Genomic DNA, 12,498 nt, shown 5'->3' with positions numbered 1-12,498 from the left:
CAGCAGAGCCGTATGAAGAGCTGGCTCCCAGAGCTAGAGGGTGGGGTGTACAAGAGCTGGCTGTCTGAAGGTAGTTCTTACAGAACTGCTTCAGCACCTTGGCATTACTCGTAGCATGTTATTGTTGTCAGTGGCTCTTTTGCGTTGTGAACCTCATCTTAGCTATTATTGGTCTACCAGATGAATCTGGTAATGACACTGGGATATGGATTACGATAGCAGGTTTTCTTGGTCACGTTTGATGAACTGGGTCCGGTTCGCAAGTTCAGCGTTCCTGTGTAGAGCTTCCAAGTCAGGAAATCTCTTTCTCCTAACACATCACCAACCATTTGTGGTTGGCTAGGAGCTTGCTGGAATTTGGCTTGGGTAACGGAGGCCAGCAAGAGGAGCTGACACACTTGAATCACAAGGTGACAGCAGTTAGATTCAGTACATTTGGGGGAAGGATCCACTGGTGAGTAAATACGTGAATGGAGGTTAAATAATGTTGTTAATTCTTGTTTGAACAAAGGTGGTTATATTTTTGAATTATGCTTGGTTATCTTTCATAGACATCTTAAAGAGATTCAAGACCTGCAGAGTCGCCAGAAGCATGAAATTGAATCTTTGTATACCAAACTGGGCAAGGTTCCTCCTGCTGTCATCATTCCCCCAGCGGCCCCCCTTGCAGGGAGAAGAAGGCGACCCACCAAAAGCAAAGGCAACAAGTCTAGTCGCAGCAGTTCCTTGGGGAATAAAAGCCCTGGACCAGGTCAGCCATGGGTGTCCCATCTTATGTTTTTGTCTCCAAATGTGTATATAACCTACGGAACATTTGTTAAATTTCGAAGGCGTTTGACTTCCCTAATACGCTTGCTTCCTTGCCTTGTCTACTCCCCGTATTTATAGAACGTCTTTTGAGTTTATGGAAGACAGGTCAGTGCTATGACCTATTCCTTTGTAATCCATTTTGCCTCCGTTTATAGTTGTTGATGAGGATAAAACACTTAGCTTTGCCTGCTAACTCGTGGAGCTCACATTTCACCAAGCTCGTAGGCAGTTGAGAGAAAATTCATTGTTCTTGTTAGTAAAGTCCAGGTAGATTCTTCCTTTTTAATGAATGAATTGGTCATAATTACAACAGGGATGAATGTAAATTTCATGTAAGTATTTGGGTATGTCATATGATAATTTCCTTGGCTAAAGTTTTTGTTTTATTTATCTGTATTGGAATAAAGAACTTGCTAGTGTTTATAATCAAAAAAATAGTTAAATCATAATCTCTGGAAATGAATTGTAGTTTGCCTATTTTTTATTATGATAGCGAGTTTTTACCATTTGGTGAAATTATGGTAATGTTAACAGATAACTAGTTGAAAAGTAAAAGCAGCTAAAAAAAGTTTATACCTCATACTTGCTCTTCAGTTGTAATATAAATATGTTGGAAAGCAGTTGTAAACTTAACAGCTTTCCATTCTCTGGAAGCTTTCGGAAACCCCAAGCTTTTCTCTAGCACATGAGAACCAGTTTGTTAGGAGACATGTGATGATAAGCTGTAGCAGCTAATTCAGGTTCTGATCCCAATTTTGACCTTCTTTTTGCGTGGACTTCTAGCCACTAGCTACTAAGGAATAGAGAAGTTAGTCCATTTCAGGCCACCTGGCTAATGATTGAAAGCCACCTTTTAAGAATAATTTTAAATATGCATTACTCTCCAATCCCTACATCATTTTCGACATCTCTTTTGTACTTGATCTGACACATGTACAGGAAGGACTAAGCAGAGACTGTCTCTGGAACCAATTTGTATCATGATCCAACTCAGTGTTTATAAGAGGGTAAAAAAGGCAATGCTGAGATTGCAAAGTGGAATTCTCTCATGTCCACTGCACATGCTAGTCTTCTTACTCAGCTTAGACTTGGAATCATCCAAGTTGTCTATGGCTCAGCATCTTCAGGGATGGGGTCCTGTAGCCCTGTTGCCTGTTGAGTCTCCTGCTACATCTCACTTCCCCTCCTGTCAGTGAGACCCTTGCTCTTTGATCTCCTATAGTTTTGGGCCCATTATTAATCCGTCAGTGGGACACATTGGAGGAAAGACAGTGCCTGTCAGGTGCGGTTGGAAGGCTGTGCACGTTCCCTCATGCCGCTGTGTCTTTTGGCAGGTAACCTGTCTGGCCAGAGTGCAGCTTCAGTCTTGCACCCGCAGCAGACCCTCCCCGCTCCTGGCAACATCCCAGAGACGGGGCAGAATCAGCTGTTACAGCCCCTTAAGCCATCTCCCTCCAGTGACAACCTGTATTCAGCCTTCACCAGTGATGGTGCCATTTCAGTACCAAGCCTTTCTGCTCCAGGTCAAGGTAAGAAATCAGAGCAGCCAGCATCTTCCAAGAACATTAAAATGGACATATTGCCATATGTGGGACAAAAGCCTGGTGAGGAACCTGTTCAGGTGGGTTGGAGGAGCAGCTGACCAGGAACCAGCCGCACGGTACCCACATGGTTCTTTGGGCTGTAAGGGGAGTGGGTGGGATCACTGCTCCCATCGGGTGGAAATAGGTTTTTTCAAGGGACTACAGTAAAAAGTGACACCTGTGCCCTGTGAAGCCTCAGTGAGATGAGTGACTCCTTCGGGATCTGGGGCTTATGCTTTAGGACTAGACTGGGATTTCCTGGACCACATTCTAAGGAGTTTCAGCCATTTCTGAAAGTTAATGCATTTGATTAGCCAGCGTAGACTTCTAAAATTTCTAAGTATGAGAGACACATACTAAAATGAATTGAAGTCCATTCAAGTTTTTACCCATAATCTACTTCCCAAATAGAGGTTAATAAACAAATGTTTAATAAAATGATCACTCAGAACATTCCTGTAGAGGAAAGACCTTCTGGTAACATTAGATCTAGAAGCTGAAAGGAGTTGGGCATGTGGGTGGAGAAGAGTGAAATCAGGAATCTAGATAGTGAAGTAGGTGCTTTCGCCACAGTGCCACAGAAGTTAGGCGTTAGGCCGCCTCCCAGCAGGATGAATGTCCTTGGGGGAGGCGCTCGGTCTAGGCAGGTGGCGGGACTGCGGCCTGACCCTCCTGCCCCACGTCCAGGCCTGTCCTGGAAGCTCGTTCCTCTGTGTGCTGTCCTAGCGCATCTCACTCTCCAGCCTCGGGTTCTAACGTCTCGTAGCTGTGTTCTGTCTCTTCTCTCCCCATTCTTCCCTGTTCTTCCCCTCTCACAGGCTGTGCGAAGTTTAACTGTGCGTCTGAGCAGGTGACGTTCAAACCTGGTGGCAGGAGGACCCGATTTCTGAGTACGCCCTGCTTGGCTCTTTGTGTGTAACACCTTTACTCCTTCCTTGTCCTTGTGTTTCTGCCGCTTGGATCTGTTGTTTCACGCAGTCCATGTGCATTTGTCTTGGCTGAACTACTATTACCCTCAGAAGTTTGGGTCTCTGTTAATTATGATAAAAGATGTAGAAATAACAATAGGTTTCTGTAAACATCAAAATAAGTTTCTGGAAGAATTGCCTCTTCCTAGGCCCATGACAGAGGGCACGGGGTCGCTCAGCATAGCGAAATCTGGGCTCACAGTCCTGCTCAGCACTGCCCCCTGCTGTGGCATTAGAAGCCACAGAAAGCATCTTGGCCACTGGTACCGGGGAAAAGTTACACCCTGTTTTTCTCTTCTGCAGAGTAGGTTGGAATCTTTTTTTTTTTCCCCTCAATTAAGCATAACCATCTATCAATTGAGAAGATGCTAGAATCTCTTTATTGGATGTTTTCACCACCACTACCCTGTAACTCCATGAAATCAGAATTTCAGAAAGGGTTTCAGTGTAGTTCTTCTTGTAAGGCTTACTAAAGACTGAAGGGCCAGCACCTGCAAGCAAAAATGGGCTTTTTAACAAGAATGCTGGGATTTCTCAGCTTTCTTCCCCTGAACAGGGCACAATAGCAAGTCACCCAACCTCTCCAGCCCATCTCCCCATGTGTGGAATGCAGGTGGTCCTACACAAATCAGATAAGATCACAGGCACAAGACATTATTTCTCTCTGATTAAACCACACCTACCTGGCACGTAGCAGGTAGTCGGTAAACGTATGTTGAAATAAAAATTTTTTAAACAAAAATAAGGCTCAAGTAGAAAACCTTTGTTAGAGTTCAGGTAAAGATCTTCTCTGTTCAGGCCTCAAACTTCTGATGTGGTTACTGAAGTGCTTTTTAAATGCATGTGCTCGGACCATCGTTGTTTCTGAGTATGGTTCAGAGGTCCTTGGGCACTGGTCTAGGGCTGTTTAACAAAGAGGGAGGTGGAAGGCTTACCCAATTTAGTAGGGTTTTTTTTTGCGGTACGTGGGCCTCTCACTGTTGTGGCCTCTCCCGTTGCGGAGCATAGGCTCCGGATGCGCAGGCTCAGCGGCCATGGCTCACGGGCCCAGCTGCTCCGCGGCATGTGGCTTCTTCCCGGACCGGGGCACAAACTCGTGTCCCCTGCATCGGCAGGCGGACTCTCAACCACTGCGCCACCAGGGAAGCCCCAATTTGGTAGGTTTTTGAGCATTGAGATCAGTAGCTTTTCTGGCAAGGCTAGGCTGGACCAAGAATATTAGCTCCTTGACACTTAAGTAAGCATTTTATTTATTTATATGTCCAGCTAGAAAGAGGAAAAGACATTAGCAGTAGGAGACAAGTGTTTTGAAATAAAGTGTGATGTGTCAGGCCTGTGTTATGTAGCCTGAAATGTCTAAGAGGGAAGAAAGAGAACCAAGGCTTTTTTGTGAAGGAAGTGTAGTGTGACAGGTACCACTTCAGATTAAATAATTCAGTAAATGCTCATCACACTCTTAAAGGTAGGTGGTATTACACTGTTGTTCAGGTGAAAGTGATTAGAAGTATTAAATTTTATCACTTCCTTTTGGGTCTTAAAATTAGAGGCCCTACCTCTGTTGAAGGCATGTCAGTGTACATCACGTAAGCCTTGATGAACAAATCACAAGAGGCAGGTTTAAAGCAAATATGGAGCCCACGGTTAGGACTCGGTGATTTCACTGCCGTGGCCCCAGGTTCAATCCCTGGTCAGGGAACTAAGATCCCATCCTGGAAGCCGTGCAACGAGGCCAAAAAAAAAAAAAAAAGCAAATATGGAAAGAGAACCGGGGCTCACAGGCATGGGGTCTTAACTAGTCTCCGATGCTTTACTCTATGCTTTCAAAATAGATAATGGTTTGGAAGCACGGCTTGGCTTAATGCTTTATTTATGTTCAAAAGTTGCTTGTTTTCCACATATTTTTAAAGATTTTTCTAGGAGGGAAAGGGTTAGTATTGTATGTCTAGGATGTGGAAATAGAGTGTTAGCCAATTTAAATTAAAACTGTAACAATGGTACCATCTGTCAGCCTCCTGTGGTAGAATTGTTAATGCATTTAATTGAGTGCTTTGTTAACAACCCGGCAAGAGAAGCAGGAGCGGGGGACAGGGTCGGTGGAGAGACTGCTTGGGTGTTTGAAATTCAAGCAGTGAGACCCAGAGAGAGACTGGGGTTCATCCCGAACCTTGGTGCAGGGCATCGCTCTTCTAGGTACAAAGACTGGGTGTGGAAACTCACTTCTGCCAGCCGGGAACCAGCAGCCAGGAGGGTCCATCATACAGAGTGGCATCTGTGGCAGGGCTCCCGGGTCCCTCCAGTCCGTCTCCCCTCCTGCTTTCTCTTGCTGGGACTTTGTGTGCTGTTTGGAGATTCTAAATATTTTACACTGATGTTTCCTTATCTTTAACACATTGCTCTCTCTTTGTGCTTCAGGGAAGATGGTGAAAAAAGTCTGTCCTTGCAACCAGCTCTGTAGTAATTATCCTTTCTTTCTGTTACTTCCGGCCCTTGATTGCAAAGCCTGTTGCGCTTGAGGTCTTTGAATCCCGAAGCCTCATGACTCTCGGACTCCCAGCTCCCGTCCGGCTAGTCCTGCACCCTTTTCTGGTGTCGTCTTTAACATGCTCAGTTGCTGCCACTGGCTGTCCTTCCAGATTCAAGGTCGCCTCACAGTGCTTTCATTGATGGCCCCGTGCCCTGGCTCTGTGACAGCTGTGGGTGGAGGCGCCTGCAGATGTGCGTAGGGGCCTCAGGGAGGCCTGGCTCCTTGGGAGAGAGTCCTGTAGTCAAAAACGTGCGCCCGGCGCTGTGCGCCCACGGGGGTTCGGCCGGGACCGTGGCCTGCGAGAGCCTGGACCCTCACATCGCAGTGGGAGCGGCTGCTGGGCTGCTGAGGGCAGGGACACTCCGTGTAGACAGGAGGCTTCTCGTGAGAGCGAGGACAGTTCAGCAGCCCAGCAGCCACCGAGAGGCCCCTCCAGAAAACTCTGTGCTTGGGAGACTGGGCAGTAAGCTGTGGCTCCTAGGGTTGTTACTAGGATCCGGCGGTGGGGTGGGGGCATGTATTACGGCAGGAGAACGTCAGAAAGTGAACTTCTGGTGGTAGAGGATGCACGACTTTTAGAGCTTTCAGCAGAACTGAAGAAGGTTCAAAGGAGAGTCATATCCTCTCAGGAAGGCAAGCAGCATTCTCAGAAATACCTGCTTTACCAGTGCTCTTCAGCACTCTAGTGCTACAGTGGGCCAGACGCACTCCCCGTTCTCCTGGGCTTTATTAGCCAAGTCAGCTCTTCCTGGGAGTTAATTCCTGGTCAGAAAGGGGATGTGTGTGTTCGTCTGTGTCCTTTAATGGGAAAGCTATTTTCAGAAGCCAGAATGAGAAGGTGAACTGTGAGGCTGACTCTCCCCCGTGGTGTAAACCCCACATTCAGAATCCAGTGTCGTGTAACAAGATGAGGCCATAAAGGGGCCTCAGCATCAGCGGCGACTGGCATGAGACCAGAGGGTGTGGTTCTAGCACGAGCAGTTTGTGGCCGGCAGTGCTCAGCTCCGCAAGCTTCTGAATTTGGCTTTTGACAGCTCTGCTCACTTGTGATTATGTTTTGTTTTCATCGTCTCGCTCACCATCAAGCTCGCAAAGCAGCTGTCATTCAAGGAGGATGGCGGTCCTCATGCATGTGATGTGCTTGCTCTCGGGATCCGCCATTAGCACGACCGCCATCCTCGCTGCCTGCGCTTCCCGCCCCAGCGCTGTCTCACTGCTGCTGTTCGAGGAATGCTGTCTCCTGTGCTTTTCCACTTTGCACCTGGGCCTCCTGTTCCACAGGGAGCTTACTCTTCCCTTTACACGGTGTGTGTGATATAGCAGCCCCCGTGGCTCTGGCGGGCACTGAGAGAGTGAGCTCACAACACGTGCAGTCGGCCCGGCTTGTCTTGCCTTGGTGATAAGAAGCACGTGCCCCTCGCACTCTGCAGCTTCACCTCAGAATAGCTGTTCCTCTAGGACACGTGTGCTCGGGTGTGCCATTCCTGGGTGGCAGGGTGCGAACCGGCCTCGAGAGCAGCAGTGGATTACAGGGGGCTTCTACATGGCAGAGTTGCTTCCGGTGTGCTGCTGTGCTCTGGTGCTGCTTGGATCTTGAAAGCAGGAAGATGCATGCATTTAAATATCTAGCCCTGGCAGTAGTTGGGGATCTTAAGTCCTAATGGCTCACAGCCTACCCCAACAGCTTTCATTTATTCTGCAGCAAATGTGAGATCTGGTAAGAAAGTGGGGGGTGATGGGAAAACACAAGACGTGACTTTTCTTTCCCTCTTCCCTAAAACTCGCCTCTTCGAATAATCGCCAGTGTGCCCTCCAGCAGAGCCGAAATCAGGCAGGACACAGAATCCTTTCTTTCTCATCAAACCATAGAAATAGAGTTCCTTCATCACAGCCCCAAAGCGTCCTCCCCCTCCGCACCCCTGCCTCAGCCGGGCGCGCATGAGAGTGCTTGCTCTTCTGGGGAGTGGGGGCCGTAGAGGCCTTGAAGCAGCGGAACTGAGGTCATCTTTGGGAAGCCACGCCTTCCTGGAGCTGAAAGACTCAGGCACACCGTAGAGCGCCTTCCTCCTGAGCGCTCCTGGTTCTTTACGCAAAGGAAATGGGGAGACGTTGAAGCCTTAACTCTCGCAAGTTTGCGTTTGCAGTTCATGTTTATGGGTCCAGGTGAAAAAGGTTTCCGACCAGAGCACGCTTTCTCTTGTCGCCCCTTTCTGTGAAAGAATGGCTGAAGACCATGATGGTCCCACATGGTTTGGGAGCCCATCTTTCCTGGGGCTTGTCTTTGCGTTCCTTTAACTCCTCCATGAACCCTGCCGAGTGCTCCAGGGATCCCCTTCTCTTGCCCTGTTCTGCAGCATTCTAGAGCAGCCAGCCTCACTGGCCACACCGCACAGCTCTCCTCTCCCCCAGGTGATGCTGGGCATAGAGGCCCAGCAGCGAGTGTCTGCGCTCCAGGATGCCATGAGAATGGGCAGGAGGAGGTCCCCACCCTCTGTGCCTTTCCTCATCCGGAGTTGCTCAGCCTCGTCTGGAGCTCCTGAAGAGAACCTGTTTCTATTACCCTGTGATGCCAGAGCATTTGGCTACATAAGAACCTTGGAACCTTCCTTTTCTTGCATGGCTTCCCAGTTCACCCTCCCCATTCCATGGTTTGCCATTCATCATCCTCGGAAGTTTTTCCTCTCCCTGAAATTACAACCCAAGCCTCTTTTAATGGTTGTACTCTGTTTCTTCTGTTTCTTCTTCTGACTTTAGGGACCAGCAGCACAAACACCGTTGGGGGAACAGTGAACAGTCAGGCCGCCCAGGCTCAGCCTCCTGCCATGACGTCCAGCAGGAAGGGCACGTTCACAGATGACCTGCACAAGTTGGTGGACAACTGGGCCCGAGACGCCATGAATCTCTCAGGCAGGAGAGGAAGCAAAGGACACATGAGTTACGAGGTCAGTCTGCCCCTTTTGCCATTTTCCGAATCCATCAGAGTATCAGTGAGCACGTGTCTCGCTCATATGAGGGACCTTCTTCAGTAGCTCATGAGTTTTAACACTTTTAAGAAAACAAGACAAAAATCACCCAGGTTCCCTTTTAGTTTTCCTGCCCTGAATCCCGAGCTCTGTATCGGTCAGCTCAGTTTTTTCTTCCCTTTTCCTTTCACACTCTGAACTACACACACACACGACACCACCCACCTCCAGTCAGAACAAGTATTTGATAAATATAAAGAGCCAATAATTATGATGGAAGGTTGTCTGGGTGTTGTTCTCAGTGTCCCCTGCAAGATGAGAGCAGCCCGCTTCTGGAATTCTGTCTCAGTTCCACCCATTTCACACCCACACCAGCTTCACACGGCGTTGTTCTCTCCTCAGGGCCCTGGCATGGCGAGGAAGTTCTCTGCACCTGGTCAGCTGTGCGTCTCCATGACCTCAACCCTGGGTGGCTCTGCCCCCATCTCTGCAGCATCAGCTACCTCTCTAGGCCACTTCCCCAAGCCCATGTGCCCCCCGCAGCAGTACGGTTTCCCAACCCCCCCCTTTGGCACGCAGTGGAGCGGCACGGGCGGCCCAGCAACACAGCCACTTAGCCAGTTCCAACCTGTGGGAACTGCCTCCTTACAGAACTTCAACATCAGCAACTTGCAGAAGTCCATCAGCAACCCTCCAGGTTCCAACCTGAGGACCACTTAGACCTAGAGGCGTTGACGGAGTAGATTGGGGGCAGGAGGTGGAGTGGTGAGGGGCAGGTGGAAGGGGGATGGGAAAGGAGCCTACCTAATAACTACTAGCGCTGCATTTAACTGGTTATTTCTTGCCAGACAGGAATGTGTTTAATACCGCTTAGAGCCCTCAGAGTGGAGAATCTCCCTGTGCTTTCACTGTTTATTGGAGTGGGATGAGAAGGAAAGAAAGAGCAGGTTTCTTGTGTATGCTTTGTTATCTCTCCCCAGCAGTGAGCGCTCGGAAAGAGAATCGTGTTGATCAGAAAGCTTCTAGAGAGCTCAGTGGAAAAGCAAAGCCCATCTGTGTTCTCAAGTAGTGGGGCTCTTAATCTTGGTACCCACCGCAAGTCCCTTATCCCCTCAAGAACATAAACCGCAAGACAAAAAACTAAACTATTGGGCTCTCTCCTACCCTGTCCCCACCCCAGCCAGTCTTTAGAACCCAGTGAAAACAGCAGGGGACGGAGGTTCCAACCCTCTCTTACGATAGGTCATTAGTGCTTTAAGCAGATGGTATTCGCAGCTTTGACTGCAGCATTAGCCATTAGGAAAACAAAAGTAAGTTCCCTGCGGACATGTAACTTTGCCATCAGTTTTGATGTGGAAACACTGTGATATATAAATGTTGTTGGACAACAGTAGTTTTAAAAGTAAGATATGAAAGGTTTAAAAAGTTGAAAAAAGCTAGTTCTGTCCTTTACCTATTGAGACTTTACTTTCTCCTTTGTATTTCCATTGTATTAGATAAATAAATGTGAATGTAAAATTGTATAAATTACTGTACTTGAATACTTCTGTTCTCCCAGTATTGCTTGCTGGATGTTTTAGTGCCTTGGACTTCTATTGCTTCTGCCGTTAACATCAACTTCTCATCAGACCCCAGTCAGCAAAAGGGCGTATGGAAGGAGACCTTGGGTCCATGTGACCCAGCAGTGGATTATGCAGTAAGGAAATTGAAGGAGTATTTTTTTTCAAGTCATTCAACAATTTTGTCTAGAGCAGGTGTAAGATGAGCAGGTGAGAAGTTGACAGTAGTGGTTAAAAGCAGAAAACTCTGTTTCAGGACAGGTGAGGAGGGGTGTTGTCACAAAATCGGGCAATTTACAAGATTGAGCGTGGTATGCGATAAGTGATGAAAGAAAAAGAAGGACTACGGGATGGGAGAACAGACTTGTTTTGAAGATAGGTGATGCTTGGCCAGTGGCTGCCATAAGCCTTACTTACCTGAGCTGGGCTTGAGCAGAGGAGACCTGGAAGAAATGGCTGAATATAAAGGGAAGGGCACGGGGTGGGGTTGGGGGGGGGCGCTAGTTTTTAAGCTAGGAAATGTGATAGTGAAATGTCACAGATGGAGAAAGTTGTTCTAAGAAAAATCATTTGGATTGCTTCCCCTCTTGGTGCAAATGTCCCGTGTATTTCTCAGCTTGGGGTACTGTAGTTTGTGGAAAGTGGACCCACATCTGAATTAAGCATTGTAGGAAAGAATGCTTATTCCTACCCGCTTCCTATATAATGTCCAAATGGTTGCAGAGGATCATAATCTCTTGCACCACCTTATTTCTAGAATTAACAGCTGATATTCTCACGTTCTCTGTAAACAGATATTCCCCTGAAGTAATAACTGCAACCAACCAGTATTATTTAGTGCTGTGCCTAGTTGTAATGGGCACTTCTGTTACTTTCAGAACTTTCAGGAAATACTCTCCTCATTGCCTGAGTTTGGGATCTCTGTTCTCCCAGAAGGTGGGGAAAGCAGCCAGGACTCTTAATTTTGGGGTGCTTCTTGTCTTGACTCTTGAGCTGGGAAACTGACCTATTCCAACCTCTTACCCACCTCAGTGGCACATCCCAGGAATCCCCATGACAGGAAGAGCCTGGATGGCTGTCCTGTCCTCCGGTGGTCATTTTCTTTAAGTTAGCCGAGACCCCAAAGATGCAAATGAGAGCTGAAGGTTGTAGGAAGGTAGAAATGAAAAGGGCAGGCGTTCCAAGCTTTGCTTCGAAACTGTTAACTTACTTTTTCTCTGCTTATGATCCTCGGGAGATGACAAGAGTAAGGACGGAACAAGAAGCGCCAAGGAAGTGGGGAACGGACCCCGGGCAAGGAGGCAGGGCTTTGCAGCAGAGGAAGGAGGAGCCAGAGTGCAGCACGTGACTATTTTGTTTCTTGGGTTTAATCATTTTGAGATCTCTTCACTCACAGGTGGAAAGTAAGAACTGCTTTTATTTACTGTTTTTTTCCCCTCCTGTGGATGAAATAACTGAAGCCTAGAGGAATGAACCTAGTGCTACTGAACTGTTTAAATTATTTTTGTGTTAATAGTACACTTTGAGTATCTTTTTCCACATTAAAAAAATTCTTTCTGAATTATAAGTGTTTTCCTTACATTATTTAACAATGTACACTGTTTAAAAAAACAGACTAAATTCAAACCTTGGGGGTTCTCGGCAGCCCGTCAACCCGTGCGTTTGGGATAAACCCCGGGGGACACGCTTTCTGTTTCCGTTTGTTACCTTTGTAGATGAAACCATTCAAATAAACCAAACTTGCTTTTCTTGAGCTGTGGGGTTTCATTTTCAGCGCATGTCTTTTTCGTGATCTCATTAGCTCTGATTTGACTTGTGTGCAATTTATAACTGGATTCCTATCTCCAGGACCTTTTTTTTTAACAGCAGTTCTGACCTGAACTAAGATGCTGCAGACAGGCAAGATATATTTTCTGAAGACCATGGTAAGGATATGAAAATCAGAAGATGAACCTACGCCCAAAGCTGTGCAGCTCAGGTGAGGTGGCGGGAGGTCAGGGAAAGCCCCGTGCTCCTCTTCCAGAGGCGCGGCGGTGGCCTAGGGGCACAGCTTCCCGGATGGGCCTGTGCTCCAACAAACTCAAGACTGGG

The 12,498-nt window shown here is 47.6% G+C and overlaps 1 protein-coding gene across 19 annotated transcripts in view; it reads left to right on the top strand.

The window, feature by feature from the left end:
- Positions 1-12,160, top strand: part of WNK1 (WNK lysine deficient protein kinase 1) — a 135,981-nt gene extending 123,821 nt beyond the window's left edge. For all 19 annotated transcript variants that reach the window (XM_027093157.1, XM_027093156.1, XM_027093169.1 and 16 more), the window contains 4 exons: positions 552-751; positions 2,145-2,339; positions 8,640-8,827; positions 9,251-12,160. In XM_027093157.1, coding sequence (XP_026948958.1) covers positions 552-751; positions 2,145-2,339; positions 8,640-8,827; positions 9,251-9,568 — 901 coding nt within the window. In that variant the 3' untranslated portion in view covers positions 9,569-12,160. The remainder of the gene's footprint in view (positions 1-551; positions 752-2,144; positions 2,340-8,639; positions 8,828-9,250) is intronic.
- Positions 12,161-12,498: the final 338 nt, after the last annotated feature.

This window comes from Aethalodelphis obliquidens, unplaced genomic scaffold, assembly GCF_003676395.1.
Source record: "Aethalodelphis obliquidens isolate GAN/ISIS:26980383/991018 unplaced genomic scaffold, ASM367639v1 scaffold83, whole genome shotgun sequence".
In the NCBI taxonomy this organism is placed as follows: domain Eukaryota; kingdom Metazoa; phylum Chordata; class Mammalia; order Artiodactyla; family Delphinidae; genus Aethalodelphis; species Aethalodelphis obliquidens.
The sequence above is the reverse complement of the archived record's forward strand: the minus strand, read 5'-3'. Positions and strand labels throughout refer to the sequence as shown.